General features: G+C 37.9%; 1 protein-coding gene across 1 annotated transcript in view; it reads right to left on the reverse strand.

Annotated features, from left to right (window-relative positions):
• Nucleotides 1-22,340, reverse strand: part of DIAPH3 (diaphanous related formin 3) — a 203,825-nt gene that overhangs the window by 175,706 nt on the left and 5,779 nt on the right. Inside the window, exons 2-4 of the mRNA XM_041466987.1 lie at nucleotides 16,485-16,517; nucleotides 5,617-5,790; nucleotides 2,019-2,123 (exon numbers count right to left, since the gene is read on the reverse strand). Of these exons, the coding sequence (XP_041322921.1) occupies nucleotides 2,019-2,123; nucleotides 5,617-5,790; nucleotides 16,485-16,517 (312 nt within the window). The remainder of the gene's footprint in view (nucleotides 1-2,018; nucleotides 2,124-5,616; nucleotides 5,791-16,484; nucleotides 16,518-22,340) is intronic.

The following is a 22,340-nucleotide window of genomic DNA, read 5'->3' on the forward strand; positions in this document are numbered from 1 at the left end:
AATATGCTCAGTACTCTCCATAACATTTGTGAATGAGGATATATTTTCCAAGGCAAAATATCTTAGTACACATCTCCTTAAAGTTCAAGAAGCACGAAAAGAAGTATCAACTACCAAAAGAAGTTACTGCAGTATCACTTTTAGAAGGAGAGGCCCGAGATGGGATTAGCTGCACACAATAGTCATGAGCTACGTGGCATTTCAACTGTTCCAAAAAAGTATGACACTTTCACGAAGTCAAGGTACAACAGAAGTTCGCCAAGTACTCTTGGAGTGCAATGCACTATTCTCTCTAGACTCAGAAGGCACTCAGTCCAACTAACTTGAGGAATGGCAAGGGAAGGAATTTCCCATCCCAATAGCTCCAGCACTAATTTGAAATCATCTGCAGCACAATTAGATGGAAGTACTGAATCTGTGCCTTACTGAAACAGCTTCTCCCAGTACACAACAGGTGAATGTCACATCCAGTAAAGACATAACAGCAGAGAGTTCAGGAAAGACAAGTTACCCTGCAGGGACTGGTGTTTAGTCATCTCCCATCACAGAAAGAGGAACACATGGGCTAGCAGCAGAGGAAGGGAACAGAAAAGAGAAAATGCTGTTGTGGGCCTTAGGAAAACACACAAGTGTGTGGTAACAAATCATTGCCCTGGGGGAGGAAACAGACCTGTCTGCTTCAACAAAGCACCTTATACAGCTCCTCTGAGCAAGAAGCTCCATTACCAAAACACAAGTGTGACGACATCCAAAGAAAAAAGGAAAATTGTGAATGGCACTCAGAAAGAAGAACCAATGAGATGTACTCTGTGGCCAAGAAGCAAAGACATGAAAACCTTTCTCTTGTCAAAGAGAGCCTTAACATCATCATCATCAGCATGCTATGATTTCAGCAACAGATGTGAATGCAGCAACTCTGCACAGCCAGTCATGTTCTATTATCACATTGCTTTTTAGATCAAACAACTGAGATGTTAAAATACATATAGAGGCTAGGGGCACCAATGATATATAAACCCTCACATACTATCTTCGGTAGATAAATTTCAAGAATGTTGTAAGATCTACTAGTCTGAAGTTTCTTGATTTCCCATACAATATCTCTAAAAAAGAAAAACAAGCTTAATCTTCTGATATTAAGGACCTGTTAAGCTATAGACAAGACCAGTAGCTTTGATAAACTCAAATAAAGTAATCTCCAGGCAGTTAGGTCCTGCACTAGACATACCTACCTTACTAAAAGTGCTAAAGCATAAGACTAATAATATACATCATGTGAAGTAGACAGTAAGATAAATATTTCAAATTACTATATTTAATGTTTTAATTTCTTTTTATTTAGTTGTAATTACATCCAGGCAATTTTTACTGATATCTCAAGTTACATACAGGAGTGAGAGTTGAAGATTCAAACATATGAATTCTAAAACAATCAGAATATCTGAGGATAGGATTAGCTACGGAGCATTTAGTGCAGGAGTCAGTTCTCACTCTGCAAAAACTAAGCACTTTTTCTAATGCCAACTGAATCCTTAATTTGGCCCTTACATACAACCCCTTGCACTGCTTTAGAACAACCGATCATTATCTTTATAGGTAAAAAATGGACAATAATTGATTTTGTGCACAACACTTTCATTATCAGCTATTACGTAGCATCAAACATGAACTCTATTTTAAGTCAGGTATGAAAAAGGTTCATCAGTTGAGGAATTCTTTTTAAACAATGCTAGAAAAGAAAAAGGTTCACACCAAACTTTTGCAAGAAGTTTTTGCAGAATCTTTCCATCTCTACTCTTAGTCATACCTTTACCATAAAGAAGTGCTGGTTTCTGTATAGAAGACGCATTTCAAGTACAAGTGATTATCTGCCACTGTAACTTGTAAAATAGTAAGACAGACAGAAACATTTTTAAAGAGCACTATGAGAAACAGAAGTTAGTCAAAGTAATGTTATATGCACGCATCACTTTTTCTGACCAACAGGACACAATGTAAGCTTTTAGTCATTCACTTACAGACTTGGAAGCAGTGCTAATATATTGCATCACCATTTCTTTTTTGGTATTAAAATCCTTTTCTCTCAATGGCATTTTCTTGTCTTCATTTAAATTCATATCCTCCTAGAATGAGATAGGAAAAAAAAGAAAAAACAGTCTTAAATGCTATACATCAACAGAATGATTTTAATGTAAGAGACTGACTTAAATAAATAAAGACACAAAAATATGAACTCATACTACTTAAAGATATTATACAAAGAACTTTTCATAAGATGTTAATCAAAACCATAAAAATCCTTATCCATATTCCCTCTGAACTCAGACTGAAAAAAAAACAAAAACAGTCAACTATGCTAGGATTAACAAGTGCATCACAATCATTTTGAGTACACTCTCTTCTTAGGAAAAACCTACAGTGTCACACACGCATGCACCAAACTACAGAAGAGTACTATTTAATACTTCCCAAAACATTTATAAATGTACTCATACCAGTATTTTACATATTTTTAATTTCAATTTTAATTTTTAATTTATTCCATAATTCTCTTCCTCTATTCCCAAATGCTTCATCTTGGCAGCAGAATGTGTTTTGTGCTGAAACTAGTTCACAAATTAATAATCACCTTTGCAGTAAGCAAAGCCAAAATTTTTAAGGATTAAATCAAAACACTCAACCGTTACCAAAACCCCACATAATTAATTCACCCCAACATAAATACAGAGGTCAAAAAGAGCAGAGAGACACCTACACTGAAAACCACACAAGTGACACTTCTGGATGTCACTAGCATTTCTGACACGGGGAGTTCTACTGCTCCAGCCTAGAAATGCTCTGATCATTGTAAACAGTTGCACATCTGTGAGAAATGGCACTTCTCATCATGGTGTAAGTTAATGAATAAAAGGGAAAAAAAAGTGTTTTCAGGAACAATTAATAATTTTGGCACACACAGATAAAGCACATACACCATGTGCTTTACTATGTGCATTACTCAAGCTTAGCAAGAATTACTGCAGTTATTTTCAGCTGAGACTCATGAGGTGAATCCTCACCAGCTTTGGCAGAAGCAATGCTACAAAATCAGTGAGTAACCATCTTGATATCAAAGATATTTTACCTAGTCAGAAATCAAAGACAAACAGCACAGACAATTCTTAGAATTTGTACTACACCAAAACTTAAGTTTCCTTGTCTTTCAATAGCTTTCATGCTGAGTAGAAGAGAATGAAGCAGAGTTCCTAGAAACAGTTACAACAATGTACACAACTTTTGTATAAATCCAAGCTTTGAGAAGTTATTGCAGAAAATGCTTCACCCCTGTCTTGGTTTCAGTTGGTATAGGGTTAATTTTGAACTTAAATTGAACTAAAAAAAAAATCCTTTTCAAGTTATTATGTAGCTATTCCAAAGTTCATTCTTCTATTTAGTTTCTTTCAGACTTGCTCTTTCATGTTTTCTGAAAAGTAGCTTCTAAACTTAAATAAAAGTATCTAACTTCCAAACACAAAAAAAGCCCCAAGAATTAAGAAACCTGTCAACACAAACTGTATTCCATAAGGCTAGATATAACAGCAGGTTAATTTATGGGAAATAGTCTGTCTGTGTGTACAGTAAAAAGTAATTTCTTTGTTCTTGTTTTTAACAAACAAAACATCATTGAGACAATTAATTTGTACAGACTAGAGCGATACAATGGGCACAACAGATATTGCTTAGTTAATAAAATACTTCATCTCCATCTTTTATTTCTTAAATAATTGAAATATATTCTACAGGTAAGCAATATCTTTTTGGAAAAGAAGAACACATCATTTCACATGGATATTTTCCTAATAGCACTAACAGAAATTAAAGAAGGCAAATAGTAGTTAATTATTATCTTTAACCATCTGGTTTTATGAGCTCTTTCATAATTTTTGCCATGAAAACCACACAAGACACCACTGCATAAAATACTGGGAGAAGGAAGCCATATGCATCCAGGAAAACCCCAAGTACAAGGTAAGACATTCACTAAACCCTAAGAATTGAAAAACTTCTTCCTTCAGTACTAACACATTCACTATTTTTCCATACAAAATTAGTTCTAAAAGCCTGGCTACAACAAATTGTTCAAATTGTTCACCAATCCACCCCTACAAATCACTTAATTTGATCAGAACAGCAAACTAGAGGCTACAATATATAATTAGCTATGTAATCTACTGTGACTAAACTAGCTTTATTCCAGCTCATTCAAATGTGGATAATCTGAAAAATCCTTTCTGTAGTGCATGTTATAGATAAAATAACACTGATAAAGTAGCTTAATACAAGTTTAAGTGCTTTGTTATTCAATGAAACTAGGAAAGCATTCAAATTATCCAGATGTCATCAGTACTTTAACATATTTTGCAAAGTAGTTTTAAAATTGGAATTAGTTATTTAAGGATCCATGGATATAAGCATCTATATTTATCTAGACATGCAGTAGTAGGTTTCTGAGGATTTATTGATAGTTTCCATTTATTTATGGCACAGTACAACATCACAGACTACCCCATACAGAATGTCTGTAGGATTGTAGAGAAATACAACCCAAATGCAAGAGGTATATGGAAGGATGCACACCTTCAAGTTTTATTAAAAAGAACTCTCCCATTTTCTGAGCAATTATCAGTTACAGTGAAATTTTAAAGAGAAGCAAGACATCAGAGAAAAATGAACCATTTGGCACAAGTACAAATACAAAAGTTGGTAACAGTTAATTATTTCTTTCCCTCACCAATTTAACCATGAAAACCCTGAATGTTATCCTTCAGTTATAGTTCTCAAGAGTTCTACAAAATCTTCTTGAAAACTAAACTATCATCACTGAGTACTAGGAAGTACAAATTCCACGAAGGTACTTCTCTCATTGCACATGGCATTTTCTTCACATGCCAGTCCATGGTAGTCCCTTTGTATTTCAAGAGTTACTTGTTATTTGCTGAGAGGCAGAGAAAGAAATAATAATCTAGGCATCATTCTCCTGTGCTCTTCAGATTTCAGTCACTCTTTTCTTATGGCCATTCCGTGTTTAGTTTTCAATTGCCCAAAATGTCATCATCACAACAAAAAGCTCAACCTACTGAGGTGCTACCAGTGCCACACGATCTTTGTGACTGCTCGTTTGTAGTGCACTAACAATGACAACTAAGGAAAGAAGCAAATTTGCAGACAAATGCTGCTTTGGAGGCAATTCTCTCTTTTTGTGCAATAGTGACATGGCATATAAATTAAGAACTAAATGTGGCTGTAACATTTGAAGGCATAAAATCGCTTTGTGAAAGTCTCAGATCATCTTGAAAGGAAGAAGGATCCCCCATTTCTTGTTCCTCCTCAAAACGTGTTGCATAATCTCACTTCTAATTTCTGTTTTAAATACACTTGCATCAAAAATTTGCAAAAATAATTCCAATACTTTATTTCCTGAGAAACACCCTAATAAATACACAATTACAACTCACAACAACAATTATATTAGTAATTCAGGTAAAGACTAGAATACATGCACAGAAGAATACCTGTTCCACCTATCACTTAGCCATGTTGTCATTCTTTAAGTAAAAGAAAGTGTAAGACTCTTACCATCATTTTTTCAAACAGTGCTATGATTTCTCTTTCCGACAGTGGTTTTGTAGCAAAATCCTCTGGGTCCATGGGGGTGGATGACCAATCTGTGGAATGTGACTGCTTCATATGTGGCAGAGGAGGTCTTTCTTTTTTACTTCTTGGAATTCTTATACTGGCAAATCTATCCAACTAAAAATACAAAAGGTGCAACATATCACATACTGCTTCCATTCTGTATAACCCTAATTAACATGGATGTTCTTGAAAGTTAAACATCCTTATTTTTCTGCGGTAGCTTACCTGTTATTTAACTGCCTTATTCTAAAGGCTTTTCCTAAAGATACATATGATGGTCAGTTGCCTAGCACTGGAGTTAACCGACCAGAATCCCATTACATTAGAAAGAAATCATGCAGAACATCAGAATTTTACAGAAAGTTTGGAGGAACAGATACCTACAAAACCAATTTATGAAAAATTCTTTCCAAGCGTTACATGTAGAATATGAGAAAGCAGACTTATTTACTAAAAGCATAGTTTTAAAATGTTTTTAGTTACCCAGAAACAGCTGTACTCCTAACATAGCTACAGAATATACAGACATGCAAAGAAACTACTTTTTATTAAAAGACAAGTTAGCGTAACTAAGACAAGGTTTCTATTTATTTTCTTTCTATTTCTATTTCCTTTTGCATCATGTAATACAAAATTTAGTGCCTTTGTTCCAATTATTTAGAAACTCATTTTGGAGAAACCACTGACTCCTCTATTAAAGCTACGTAGAGTACGTTTATGATTTCATGAATGATCCTTATGACTAATCCCCAGCACACATCAATCACTCTGGCTTTTTTAACCCTTCCAAGAGCCAAAAACCTTCTTCAGAAAAGTGGTTTGGGTTGTGTGATTTTTAACCGATTAGATAATTACCAACTTTTTGATCAAGAGTTACTAAGTGAAACTTTACCCATTTTCCATGCTAGAGCTTGTGTGTTTTAAGGTACATGGGCAAGAACCAACAGAAGGCAAAAGCATCGGACACGTAATGATGCTGCAGAGTCAGGGACAGAAAGAAGACCATAGTCTTCAAGTGTTTTAGAAGGTAAAAGTGTTTAATGAAAGCAGCAGGTCTTTTATGATGTGACTTACTAAGGTGACATTTGATTGGTCTCAAAGTAGAAACATCTCACACTATTGGTGAACTATGAATAGTACACTCTGGAGAACCATACCTATAAACAACAGTTACAGAAAGAGAGAGAATAATTGTTTTAATTCTTTCCTCTAAGATTCCCAGGCTCAGCCTTGGAGAAATTATCTCTGTTCTTTCTTGGGCTGAACTGAGACTATTCACAACAACATAATGAGGTGTGCTACATCATCATCTTTGTAACACCCTTTTGAACAGATACAAACAGCAACATCACACTTGTCAACACAAAAGTAAGTTAAGGAAACATTTGATGCATAAGAGATTTTGGACAAGATTTCAACCATATCAACAGGCTTCTATCTTGGAATGCTATGCAAAAATATTCTGAGGCTTCAATATATCTGTAAGATAAGTATCTTGAGACAAGTACATCAGTTACCAAACTAAATGACAAGTAAAATTATTATAGCATCTGTGGAATTAAGATCAGAGAGAGCAAAGAAAATCAGTAGCAAAAACTGGGTACAAGTGTTCCACTCTAGTCAGAACAAGAATTGACTATCAGACACCCATGAAGAGAGGTTTAGAGGAAAAATATAAAGACTTTAATTCTTCCAGTTCAAAATTGAAAAGAAACAGTTTTTGGAACATAGAAATAGATTGTAAGCTATTCACAGATGGTTGTAGAACATGCAAAAGCAGAAAATTAATATAGCATACACATAAAAGAGCTCAGCATGGATGATGGGGCCCCTCTGTGTCACATCAGACCAGCAGGCAATGAGGAAGAGCATACTCTACAGGAATAATTACATAGGCAAGACCCAGGAAGACAAAGAATGCAACAAAAGGAAAAGGGAGGATAACATTACTAGAAATGAAGTAGTAGTCATCAGTAGCAAAAATGATCTTACATCTTGACTGGAAAGCAATTTCCCTTCCTGCTTTTAAAACCTGAAGTCTATGGTAAGCATGGGGGGATGAAGCCAGACTTCAAACTGAAGTGACTAGATTGGAATTGTAAAAAATCCTATTATATGAGACTTTTCTTTTCAAGCAATGTCTTTCACAGAGTACTGATGAAAGGCAACATGCCTGCTTCAAAAAATGAGTTAGCCAGTAGCTTCTCTATGCCCCCATATCTTCACTATAAAGTGCATAACCACAAGCCATTGTATTTGCAGATGGTTCACATACAGACTTGAAACAGGTGTAGAGGGAAGACACTTTGGCTGAAATAATGGATTTCAGCCCATGAATCAGTGAACAGACAACAAATTAGGTTTAAGACAGCTGTGCCCTAAATTTCTTTTCCAGTATCTCCTGAAAACTCTCAGTCCCTTCTTTATAGCCTGTGCTCCCCAAGTGTCTCCTCTTCCTTCTCCTGCTCCACACAGCAGCAACAACAGAAGTTCTGGCCGGGCAGAACTGCATTCAGTCCCAGAAGTCTCTAAAAACAGACAGGCCCTATTCAGGGAGAAGGGCCTATTCCTCCTTGAAAAGTTTTAGTTTTTAGTTTATGTTCAGGTTTTAAGCTTCTCTTGAATATATAGTAGATGTTTTGCATCCTCATACATTACACTGTAACATTCACATTCCCGATATTCACCAAATCCTATACCACTCATCCTAGAGGAGGAAAGCACATCTTGGAATATATTTGATCAGACAGAACATTTAAGACAAATTGAGTTAATAGGATTATAAACACATTTAAACGTGTCAAACTAATTGCTTTAAATAATTTAAAACAATGCAGTCTAAAAGGAAGGCTCCCATACATTAATAAAAGGGAATTCACAACAAGATTTGCACAGCAGTAGAGTGTGGATATTCTACATATACTTCCCTTTTGAATTATACATTGATAGTGCTTCAGAAAAGTTAATACTTCTCAGTATTCCATACAGGCAAATAATTTCATGGTCCACAGAAAGCACTATACAAAAAGAATAGAAATTTCATTGCTTGGGTGTAATGAAATCTACCACTGATGCTGCTGGCAATCCAAGTGCATAGAGGAGGAAACAGCAAAAAAAAAGTTCAATAATCTTCCATGTTACACCAAAACATTTTAAATCACGCTAACCAACAGGCTATAGCTAAGCTTAGCTTTGATACAGTTTCACTAGAGTTTAAAGTAGGTTTGACCTTGCATCTTTTCTATTTTTTGGTATTTATTTTATCAATGGATACATATAAATGCATACAGGAACAGTGCTCTAGGACAGTAAGAAAAATATCTGTATGAGCCAAAATCAAGCAACCATCAAGGATGAATGGCAAGGTTTTATTGGCTTATTTCATAGGCTGACTATTATTCCACTGAGAGCCCATGAAATAAGAAAGTGATTTTATGCCCACACCATGGCCCTGAAAAATCAAAGTTACACAGAGATCCACAATACAAACTTTCTGGCTCATCACACTTTCTAATCAGGTCCCTAGAAAGTAAATTTTTTGTGCTCTGATTTTGATCTTAGTGATGACTTCTTATACCATTCTACATAAGAAAATAGCATATATTGAACTTACACATTTGATAATGAAGGAATCAATGGATTAATTACTGCTACAATAATTTTTGGCACTACAGCTTATCAAGACATCACCTACTAACAGAGCTGCTATGCATGCAGGAATGAAAGGTGTTACTTCACTGCCATCCTGCCTCCCTCATATCTCCCTTAATTAACACATCAAATCACCTATTGCTGTATTAAGAAATTCCTCAAAAATGAAATCCAGCACATTTATGTAAAAAAACACATTCACTATCACTGTAAGTGATGGCCTTAGTAACAGCACTGAAAATGGCCCTTGTGACGGCCCTGCTTCTTCATCCTCTCCACCCTCCTTTTTCTCCTTGACTGCTTTTGCTAAATTTTGAAGGGTTACTTTCATATACATTTCTTCTGCTTGTGTACAGGGGCAAGTGACACCAGCACATGTTGTTTCTCTGCTTCAGTGGCACTGTTTGTCATCAGGCTTGAACTAACCACAGTGTCTGTCACGGTGACTAGAGCAGCTGCGGGGCCTGGTGTCTCACTGTCAGACTCCGAGACCTTCTTTCCCTCCTGAGGGCACTGGGCAGTGCTGGGCATGGCTCAGCAGGCCTGCGCCAGGCCCCAACACATTGCAGGGGTTTGGGTCCTCCTGGGTTGCCAGGGTGGCAGAACACCTTTTCCAAGGCCAAAACTTTTACTAATTTTTCTGGATTATGCACTTGCTAGGGGTAAAGTGCAAACACAGACCACTGCCCTAGACACTGGCCCATACAGTCCCACACACTCCTCCACTCCACACTATCCAGCTTTTGGCCAAATGTATGGGTGGCATTCTTAATTAAGAATCTGATGTTAAACAAGACCTGAACCTATGCAATAACATGCTGGCTCCAAGAAAAAGGATCATGTTGGTTTCAAGGGTATTCAAAGGTTATTCAAAATCATTAAAATTCTCAAAAGGCTACTGTAATCGGTCTGGAGGAGAAGGAATGAAAGGGGGAGGCAAGAAAGATGCAGGAAAATATTGTTACGGGTTCAGGAGAATGCCTGTGCACAAAAAAATTCAAGACACAGTCAGAATAGCAAAGCAAGTCAATTTTATTAGTCATGTTAGCAATAAATACATACCAACCCCTGGATGTTGGAGAAGCTGCGCAGCAGGAGAAGGAGACAGAACACGCCTCCTGAGTGGGAGGGGCAGGAGGGCAGCGCACCTTCAGGGCGTCCCCTGATGAAAACAGTGTGCATCATGTCATCCTCTCTCCTTCACCCTTTTATCTCCCCTCAGGAGTGGCCAGTTTCAACATCATCTCACATGCGGCCAGCGCATGAGATGAGATCACAAGGGCACATGACCACACCTCCATGCCAACAACAACTTTATCACTCCCCTTTCACAGGATGAATTCCAATGATACATAGTTTCATTTCTGAAGGTTAGTCCTACCAACTAACAATAAGTTCTTCTTCTACATTATCTTGTTGACGTGACCAAATACGTCAGGCCTTCAGCCCCTGACACAGGTATCTTCCCCATAAGGTTGTCTTTCTGAGGACACAACTTCTGATACCTCATTATGAAGACAGAGCATTACAGAATTATTATCATTTAACCTAAAACATGTTACTAGAAGTACTGAATAACCTTCTTGCTTTCACTCGCATTCTCATGAAGAGAAACACACATTCACATTATATATAAATATATATTTGTATATATATGGACGATTAAGACACTGATGGTGATCACTAAGCACCGTCTTTTAGCAGAGTTCTGATAGGAAATATATGCAGGTATAAGATATTCCTTTCCTGAGTGAAAGCATAAAGCCAAGAGTATTGCTTACAGCTTTTGCTCTTTTTCCAGGTATTCTTCTCTCTCTGCCTTATAGATATCTAGGACAAAAAGTACTGCCACCCTTTATATTCAAGTTCACGTTTTTGACTGTCTGCTATTTATTTAATCAGTAAACACATTTTCACATCTGAAAAAAATTCTGCTCAAGCACTACAGAATAACTCAGTCTCCCAGACATTTTGCCAGTCATTTTAGTCACAGAAGCCAAGAGCTCAGTCATGAAAGTCTGCTGTAAAACCCTGATGCTGACAGACAACAAAAGCTTAGGGGAACATTAACAATATAGCAAGGAACAAAAGTAGAATAGAAAGTGGAACAAATCCTGTGTCTTCACTTGAAATAATTATTATTCCTACTGGATAGGGAACCAACATGATGAATTGGGTTGCAACAATTTCAGTATCTTCAGAACTTAAAGCAACCCACTTACCAGCAGAAATACTTCTCAAAAGATCAAAGAAGTTACTTCCAATGACTCTAAGTCAAAGACCTCTTAACATATTTTTCCTCCTTGAAGCTCCAGAAGATTAAAAAAGTATATTCTTTCTTTGACAGTCAAATTGCTCTACAAGATTAACTTCTTAGTATGTGAGAAATTCCACTGCTAGCAGTAGAGCTTTTAAGAAGAGCAAGACTTGCATAAACCAAGATACACAGAAGAATCCCTTTGATAAAGTGACTTCTTATTCCTAATAAACTCAATCTCAGAGATTATTTTACCAGTCTTAAATTTATAGAATTTAGACCTGCGCACAATCACATCCTAAATGTGTAGACAATATTTCACTCTGAATCTTATTTCTCTATATACTGAAAATTATACAGCCTTTCTAATCTTTAAAGCAGTTGCTATAAAATCAGTATAATTTGATGCTGTAAGGAATTTTAGTATGCTTTTCTTTTTTGTCTACATAAGATGCCTTTTAATAAAATTCTGTTAATATGGAGGCTTAGTTAACCTTTCTGAGTCTTTCTCTCTCTCTCTGCCAATGCTGAGGCAGACATGCCAGCAAATTGCATCTCAGGAAGTGGAAGATCCTTATCCCCAACAGACAGGACGGGACCTAAGAGACAGGGAGAATTGGAGGTAGGTCCCTGCTTGGGATGCCAGGTGAATCCTCTCCCAACCTACCAAGGGGGCTGTCTCAATACATCTGTTCTTTGTGAGCAGAGAAGGACTAGTGGGTGATATAATGTGCATGGTGGCCATTTTGGGCACAGGAAGCACAAAATTGATAAAGTTCTCAAATCTGAATAAAGTAAGGATGGGCACCAGCAGAACTGCTACTCTGGGCTTCTGGCGGGCAGATTTTGGCCTTTTTAGGACATGGACTGACAAAGTCCTTTGGGAATCAGTTCTGAAGGGTAAAGAAGTCCTGGAAGGCTGAACATACTTTAACAAGGAAAATTTTAAAGATACAGAAGCAGGCTGTCCCCATATGCCATAAAAAAATCCAGTGGAGAAAAAGACCAGCCTGGCTAAACAGAGAACTTTAGGCTGAAACTCAGGGGTCAGGGGAGAGAAAAAGAAACGAGGAGAGGGAGAGGAGTATCACTTCTGGAAGGAGGGTCAGAAAACCTGGGGTGACTACAAGGGTGTTGCCATGTTATGTAAGAAGAAAAAGTAGAAGAGTCAAAGCCACACTGGAACCTGGTCACTGTTGTAACAGATAACAAAAGTTTCAATGAATACATTGCCAGCAAAGTACAACTATGGAGAGTCTCCATCCTTTGCTGCTTGCAGATGGTAGTGTAGGATGACAAAAAGGCTGAGGTATTTAATGACTTCTTCACCTCACTCTTTAATACCAAAATTTAATACCATTCCTTTTGCTCAGGAAACCCAACTCCCCGAGATGAAAGTTAGGGATGGGAAGCCAAGTGAAGCCCCCATAATCCAGAAGGAAATGACTAGTGATCTGCTATGGAAGTTGAACATCCACAAGTCCACGGGCCTGGACAGCATGTACCAGGGAATAATGAGGGAGCTGGTAAAAGAGCTCACCAATCCACTTTCAAACATTTACCAGCAGTCCTGATTATCTGAAAAACTTCCAGTTGACTGGAAATTAGCAAATATAAGGCCCACCTAAAGGAAGAATGGGAAAGATGATCCAAGGAACCACAGGCCTGTCAAACTAACCTAGGTACCAGGGGAAGTCTTGGAACAGATAATCCTGAGTGTCAGTACACAGAATGTACAGGACAATCAGGACATCAGGCCCAGCCAGCATGGGTTTGGGAAAGACAGGTCCTGCTTGACCAACCTGATCTCCTTCTGTGACCATTTGACCTACTCAGTGGATAAGAGAAAGGCTGTGGATGGTGCCTCCCTAGACTTCACTAAGGCATTTCACACCATTTCCCACCGCATTCTCATGGAGAAACTGGCTGCTCATGGCTTGGACAGGTGCATTCTTTGCTGGGTAAAAAACTGTTTGGATAGCTGAATCCAGGGAGTGGTAGTGAATGGTGCTACATCAAGCTGGTAGCTGGTCACAAGTGGGGTTCCCCAAGGCTCAGTATCGGGGCCAGTCCAGTCTTCATCAGTGATCTGGACTAAGGGGTTAAGTGCTCTCTCAGTTAGTGTGCAGATGACACCACACTGGGTGACAAGTGCTGATCTGTTGGAGGGCAGGAAGGCTCTGCAGAGGAATTTGGACAGGCTGGATCAATGGGCTGAGGACAGCAGCCTGAAGTTCAGGCTGAATCTGGGTCACACAAAACCCCTTGCAGAGCTACAGGCTGGGGTCAAAATGGCCGGAACATGGCCGAGCAGAAAAGGACCTGGAGGTGCTGGTTGACAGTGGCGAACATGAGCCAGCATGTGCCCAGGTGGCCAAGAAGGCCAATGGCATCCTGTATCAGAAATAGTGTGGCCAGCAGGACGAGGGCAGTGACCATCCTGCTGGTGACGCTCTGGTGAGGCTTCACTTCAAATCCTGTGTTCAGTTTTGGGCCCCTCACTACAAAAAAGGCATTGAGGTGCTGGAGTGTGTCCAGAGAAGGGCACAGCTGGTGAAAAGAAGGGTCTAGAAAGCAAGTCCCATGAGGAGCAGCTGAAGGAGCTGGGGATGTTTGTGTTGGAGTAGAAGAGGCTCAAGGGGGATCCCACTGCTCTGTACAAATACCAGAAAGAGGCCACTACCTGAAAGATGGTGGCCTCTTCCACCATCTCAAGTGAAAGGATGAGAGGAAATGGCCCTAAGTTGCACCCGGGGAGGCTCACATTGGACATCAGGAAAAAAAAAAATTACTGGCAGAGTGGTTAGGCATTGGAATGAGTTGCCTGGGAGCATGATGGAGTAATCATCTCTGAAAGTGTTCATGAGGCATCTGGATGTGGCACTTGATATAGTTCAGGCGTGATTATGGTTGTGCTATGTTGACAGTAGAACTACATGATCTTGAAGGTATCCTCGAGTATTGATGATTCTGTGATTGTTGGAATGTGGAGCATTGAGAGAGATAATTTGATATCTCAGTTACCTGCTTGCCACTCCTCTGTGGAGCAAGAGTGCAATTTCCATCTCTGCAGATAGCAAACAACCAAGCTAAAAGAAGCACATGTGTAAAAACCAAGGTTTTCGAACTTAATGAGGATTTATCGCTAAAAGTAGACAATTCATCAGCATCTCACAAATAATCCAATTTAGATATTGAAAAGCAGTCTGCATTTTAGATTCTCAGCATGCTGCTAACATACCTGAATCTACAAACAAAAGAAGTTCCTGGTCACCAACATACAACTGTATTTGTAAGAAATGGGAAATATAAATATTGCATAATGCAGCAGTTAACATGCAAGTGGCTGCCCATGAGAAGAAAGGAAATATATTATTTCATTGAAAGCTACAAAATCAAGTCATCTTAAGCCTTCAATTTCTTTACCTTCTCTTACTACAAATTTTGTCCTTGTCCCAGAATCACACACAGAAAGAGTAAACCAACAGAAAACTGAAATAGAGGAATAAAAGGTGTCCATTTAAAAGCATACCCTCATTCCAAGATGATGTTGCAAGCAAACAGAGTATCTCCCTTTACATGTATTTAAAAGTTCTCAAATGTTGTGGTGTTGTAATTTATTTCACTGTTAGCCTTTTACTAAATAGCTATAGTTTACCTTTTCAAAAATATATATTCATATGAACAATTTGGTACTACCCTGCAAATGAAGTTTCATTACTCTGCGAAGGGGTCTTTTTCATGCTCTGAGAAATTTAAGGAGTTGGGGAAATGTCTGTTTACTACAGAGCTGACAGACTTTTTGTCCTTATTCAAAAAATCCACAATAAACCTGCCGATTTTATGGGGCTACAATTACAGGTTGGACAAGTCCAATAAGCTCTGTAAAGTACAAGTGCAAAAGGCAGCAGTCTAGCCTCTTTAAAAACAAAAAAAAAGGTATCTCACAAAAACAAACAGCAAGATCTTGTGTATCCCAACTATAACCCTTATATGGCACTATCAAAACTTGTTTTCTAGTTACCAGAAAATACTTTTGCTTTCAGAAAGCTGATAGCATTTCCTTAGCTTTCCAAGATAAACACAAGTTTATGCAATCAAACTTGTATTATCAGCCAGTCAGACTCAAATTTCTTAATAACGATTTCCATCCAATGAAATTCTGCTAAAGAAATAGAAACAATTATTTAAGTCAAACTAGTACTGATAGACATAAATCTCTCTGCACTTCAGCTCCCAGTTACACACAGAAGTACTTCAGCAAGAACTCTGTATAGCACTGAAGTCATAACAGCTGATCTTAGGTGATGACAAAACATTACTTCCTAGGCAAATTCAAAGACTTTGTAAAATTACGTATTTTAAGAAAAAATATTATTACCCACAAAACAATAGTAGAGGCAGTGAAATAAGTAACTTCAAGAGCAAGAAGAAAATCTGGTTTGTGGTTAGATACAGAGCCTCATCTCTGATCAAATTTGATAAACACTGTTAAACATGACACTGAATATACTTAAGGTGGTTTGAACAAGCATTAATGAGTTTCACAAGCAAATCTTACTTTGTTAAACATGTTATTTTAAGCTAGCCATGCAGCCTAAGTAACTTTGATATTAAACATGCAATCACAGATATCTTAACTATAGTGCATGTAGATTGGCACAATTACCTGTGTCAGGCTCATTTAGCTGTGATTAGAGCATACTTCAAAGCCATCCATACATTTTTGCTACTTGTACTGATTATGTTACAGCTAATTACCAGTTCAGTGAGACTTTGCCAATTAACTAAATTATCCTCAAAGTTAAGATATTTTCTTGTATTAGTAAGGTTATTTTTATTGCATTAGCAGTAAGGTTATTTGCTTAGCCCAGCCAAAGCAAAACTTAAGTTGTCTTACCACATCATCTGTCAGTGTCTTGATATTTAAGTGCTGTAAATCAAACAGGAAAGCAGTCATGTCAAAATTGCTCAGAAAAAAAAAAAAAAAAAGCTCAGTTATAGTTACTTGTATTTAAAATCACATGCAAATTAAACAGTGTTGAATCCTGACACTTGAAATGAAGCAAGTTTCTTGGCAAGTTGTACCTTGCTGGTTTACAATGCACAGCAAGTTATACAGATTTTAAAAATCTTCCATTTGATCCTCCAACAAACATCAAAATACAGTGAAACAAGCACAGCTTGACAAGTTGTGTTTTATTATATTTCATAACTAAGTTATGCTTTATAGCTACATATACAGATGACCTGTGCAAAATTCAGCTACAAGAGGCTTCTTCTTAAGATGGCTGTGGGGACACCAACAACAAATCATCCAGAGATTTCAAACTCAATAGAAGAACACAGAGCTCCTCAAGAGTTCAAAACTATCCATCAAGCTACAACACTCAAATTACTCACAGTTGAATAGTCTCAAGTAATGCCTCTGAGTAATGCAAGCAGAACATGAACTTGCGAGCAGAAACTGAACTAAGCATTTAATAATAGTAGCATTCAAAAAAATCTATAGATCACTCAAAACAGCAGTTTCTGAACCAACATTTGCTCTCCACTGCATATTTACAAACACAGCAAGTGCTAGGATGTACAGCTCTTACACAAAACCAAAGAGCAGCACAGCACATTGGCGACTGATGAGTCAGTGTTGCAGGGTTCCCATGTATCATTTTTATGAGGAGGTTGAGAACAGATTAAGCAGGAAAATGTCAAGAATGTGAAGTCACATACTTATTGAGGTGGACTCTTACCCTTCTCTTAGACTCCCCTCTCTGCCTACTGTGCACAGCTTGGCAACAGCTACAGCAACTGTCAACAACTATATCCTAATTAACCAGATTTGGAAACTCTTCACCAAGTCAACAATAATTGTCTATTACTCTCTACAACCTCTACAAAGGAGATTATAGCAAGGTGAGAGTCAGTCTCTTCTCTCAGTTAACAAGCAATAGAGCAAGAGGAAATGGCCTCAAATTGAAACACTGGAGGTTAGCTTGGACATTAGGAAAAAATTATTCACCGAAAGGGTAGCCAAGCATTGGAGCAGGTTGCCCAGGGAAGTGTAGAATCAACATCCCTGGAAGTGTTCAAAAGTCATGCAGAGACCTAACACTTGAGTGAGGCAGTGAAAGTGGTGGTGCTAGGTTAATGATGATGATCTCAGAGGCTTCCAACTTTAATGGTTCTATGATTGGGACCATTACTTCTGACATCTTCTCTGGTTCATCCCTCAGAATTAAAGAACAGTATGTGTCAACAATGTTTGACAATAAGTCAAACATTATCACACAATAGCTCTTGTCTGAATAGTGTCAAGAAACTGAGGAAGAAGTGTCTGATGAATGGTTATGAAGTTCAAAATAAAAGAAAAATGAGGTGCAAGGAAACAGTATTCAGTGACACACTACGTTTTACTAAAAAAAAATAAAAAAAAACAGTTAAAGGTGCTTTTGCACTACTGAACCTTCATGATAATTCCATTCCATGTTCTAATAGGTGAGGATTTGTAATAAATGAAAACAACTATTCCAATCCAGCCAGAACACTGAAAATCTGTATACCAGTCTTCTCACTGGTGTTCTCCTGCCACAGGGGTAGATCAGACTTTTGCCTCACACACTGCTATAGAACTGGGGTTTATTACTTGCTTTTCCCATACTGCTAATTATCTGCAAAAGTAAAAGTGTAAACTGGTGTCATTTGCAAAAGCTCATGACTTTGCATTTAGCAAGGTTTGGTATAATACTTCTATCCTTAAGTGAGCAAAGCTACAAGAGAAAACACTAACATATGGTCTGACACTGCACCTAGATAAAGAAGAACATGAAAATTTATTCCTTTTTCAAACAGATGACTTAAATCACCAAGCCTTAAGCAATGCACAAATACCATCATGGAGCTCCTTTAACATGGCAAGAGATTACATAATCTGCTTAGAATGAAAACCACCTGCATTCTATACTTTGAGTGGAAATTCAAGATTCATGTCAAACTCATGTACACTCCACTAAAAAAATGCAGGAAAGCAACAACATCAGGTTCATTTCCACTTAAGAACAGAGGCAGGATGTCATGCAATTGCTCCATTCAAGACACCATCATCATTCAGGTAACCAGGCAATTTCAGACTCAGGTTTTGTTCTTTGAAAAAGACAGAAGTTAGTGGGATAGTTCAAGCCAGTATTTCATTTTTCATTTAAGTGGTGAAATTCAGCAGTGCAATTTACTATGATAACAATGAAAAGCTTCCCATTTGCATATCAGAACACCTCACTGACCCAAGTCATCTGACTAATTACTGAAAAAAGGCTACCACACCCAAATGCTATAACAAACTCAACATACAGATATGAGCCTTCTCTCAAAGTCTTCGTCTTACTAGATACCTAGAGTATGGAAGTCTTAAAATACCAGCATTTATTTCATATAAAAGTTGTGGAGTCTAGTTTGAAGGCAAGTGCTAAAAGCAGGTTTTTAAGTAAGAGTCTACTTAACCAGCATCAAATATCAACACTGGTAACATATTTAGAGACCTCATAAAGGAGAAGAAATTACATGCAAACTACAACTTAATGTTCAGCTCTTTCAGCACTCAAAAGGTGAATGACTTGCTGTAAGACATCTCTAAAAACTTATTTAGTAAACTTTATGTTATATTGCTTCTCACTCAGAGGAGTTGGTTAAAACAGAACTGGGGTTCTCTTTTTCCCCTCTCCCTCGCCAAGTCCTTCTCTTCTCAGAAGGCTGTAAAAAGTAAAATCAGTTGACAGCTTTACTGTTCTTCTATAGTATTCAAGGATACAGAGGTGTGGAACATTACATGTGGTCTTAACAACAACCACCACATTAAAGAAACTTACCACACTGGATCTTTCAATGGCATTGCATATAGAGGAGTGCTGTAGCTCAAGAACAAGAGCATATTTTTATTCTTGACAGGCCATAGGAAACAAGCATTATTTCTAGTAAGGGTAAAAATAACTAGACCAGGAATCAGGTAAATACCAGGTAGAGACTGGAGTGCTTTATTACCACAGGGACATAATTCTATTTTCAGACCCAGATATATCAGCTCACAAAAGACACATTCTGCTCAAGTGAACAGGTTGCCTTAAATACAGGCCCGCAAGTAAATAAATATGACTTAAGTAATATCTCTATAATATTCAGTCACTGCTAAAAACTTTAAGTAATTTTACAGAATACTGCTTCACAATGGATGAAAATATTTCTATGCTATTCTGAGCCTTCCACAATCTCCTCCACAATAACAAAACTATTGATTTGAAAGCATAGGAGCTATGTACAAGTATTCCTCTGGTCTGTTTATCATGTAAAAAGTAGATATGCAAAACTGAAAAACAAATTATTGATATTTTAAGTATGCTGACATCACGTTTTCTAGTCAGAGATATAGGAAAGCATTAAGAAATTAAAGAGTTAAGCAGGACAGTTCAGAAGGAAATATTTGTCAGTTGCACTTACAGTTAGAAAAGCAGAAGTAACACCATTGCTTAGTCTTCAGCTATACTTTCATAAACTAAATTTTAAAATTGCACTCCTCAGTGTACCTTAGTTTTTAGTGTAAGACATGGAGGAAGAGGTCATTTTGTTTTGCAGTTGAGTAGAAGCAATTCACTTAAAGCTAAGTCAAATGAAAAGGAAATGCATAGGTATATCATTTTTGAAGAAAGCAAGCAATCTGACAGAATTACCCCTTATGAGAGATGATGTCCCTCAGACATACTGTTAAATAACCAGTGTCATAAGACAGAGGATATACACACACATGCAGCATGTGGTACAGTGTTCTTGATGAGGTGGCAAAACTCCCAGGATAGTGAGAGTCTTAAACAGAAGCTGAAACGTACAATAGGATACAAGAGCTGAGTTTCACAACACAAACACAGCAGTAAGATGGCTGCTCCTGAGACAGAGTACTGTGTCTCTTGAAAAGGTCACACATGATGAAGACACGCGTGAGGCAACCTTCATACCCCTCAGCTAAAGGAAGCCAAATACTATTTGTATTAATGTAACTATGTTACTAAAAATGTTACTATGTAACGCTTCATATACATTCACAGTAAAGAATCTTATTATCATACTTATGCCTGAAAACCAGGCAAGAAAACTGTACTCCATAGCATAAGGCCTATAGAGCAGGTATTTTTTATTCGATGCCAGGAGTGAGGGGGCTAGCTCCACCACAAACTCACTCTTCTGTTCTTTGCACAGTACAAGCTTTTATACTTTTTCTACTTAATGTGCACATTATATTTCCTAACCTTCACACTGTAACACATTTTCTAATTACATGATTACGTAAGCTCTTGTAGCACATACGTGGTTTCTGAAAGAGGTGGTCATCAGCCTCCTCGTGGTCGTTTTGGATGAAGGCTCAGAAGTCTTCCTCGGGGGTGAACTTTTCACCTCTGTCTCTGCACATGCTCTATAAGCTTGTCTGCTCAAACAGTCAGTGGGTAGCTTTTTTGCAGTTAGCTTGTTCTGCTAAATTTGCTGATTTCTAAAAAGCTCTTCATTCACATACCCTGTTACAAAGTAACTACTTTCCACATAGCTACAGCTTTTTGCATAGCTCAAGCATTATCTCATTGCCTCGGCATCAAAAGGAAGGAAGGGAGGAGGGGGCGAACCAGGGAGGGTGATGGGGCAACATTATCTTGTTGCCCAGGTATCAGTACCCAAGACGATGATCTTATACTGCACATCCAAACAGCAGTACATACTTGAAGTTCATCTGCTAGATAGAATGCAATAACTTGACTGATTGCCTATATAATTACCCCAGTCAAGTCCAAGTAGAGACAGTAAAGCAAAGCAAAGCAATGACAAATCCTACATAATTGGATCAACAGTACTAGTCTGATCTTTTGTGTCATTACATTTCCCTGTCCTCACATATGCATATTTATGGATGCGATTCTCTGTAGGTGTGGTACAAGCAGTTCAGGCAAACAGGATCAGAATTCAGGAGAATGACGTCCCACACAGGACTCTGATACCATGTCTAGAGCATTTTTTCCACCAGCACTACAGATCAGTGTGGCCTGGAACCAATGAAGACTAGCCTAGTACAAAAGTGAGTATAGTCTGTATCATCTAAGAGTTTTGGCACTCCACCAAAAGGGGCAGCATCTACATTCTCCACAAGTGGTCTTTGCACCATGGCACAAGCACAAAGTGATGTCACTCATCTAATTTTCTGAATGAAAGCAGATAGTTTAAACACAGATTGCTTGGTACTTAAACTCAGATCATGCCTGGCAGGGATGGGCATTGTTAGTATGACAGAAAGATCAACAAAATATGATTTTTTGATCATAAATGGAAGTAGAAAACAGACAAGCATAGTGCCACACACCCCTGCCAATATGAGAGGGGTATTAGGCATGCAACATAACAGGATGTCAGGCAACTAAACAACAGTTTCAACATGCATGTCCTCCACCACCTTGAAGTTCTTCAACATACAAAAAAAAATTAAAAACCCACAGTCCAGATATTTTGTGATATGCATTTTGTGATATTCATTTTTTAAAGATGAAAACAAAGAAACAAACCTACTTATAACACCCCCTCCAAACCACCATGCACATATATAGGCTCTTTGATAAATTAAAAAGAGCTTCCAGCCTGCATGTGGCTATGCGAAATAAAATGGGAAAAAGGAGAGCTTAAGCAGGATGAGTTTTAGAAGAACCTGCTAACTTATGCCTGAACACTGAAACAAGAC

The sequence above is a fragment of the Pyrgilauda ruficollis genome, unplaced genomic scaffold (genome assembly GCF_017590135.1).
Source record: "Pyrgilauda ruficollis isolate IOZ18807 unplaced genomic scaffold, ASM1759013v1 scaffold20, whole genome shotgun sequence".
NCBI lineage: Eukaryota > Metazoa > Chordata > Aves > Passeriformes > Passeridae > Pyrgilauda > Pyrgilauda ruficollis.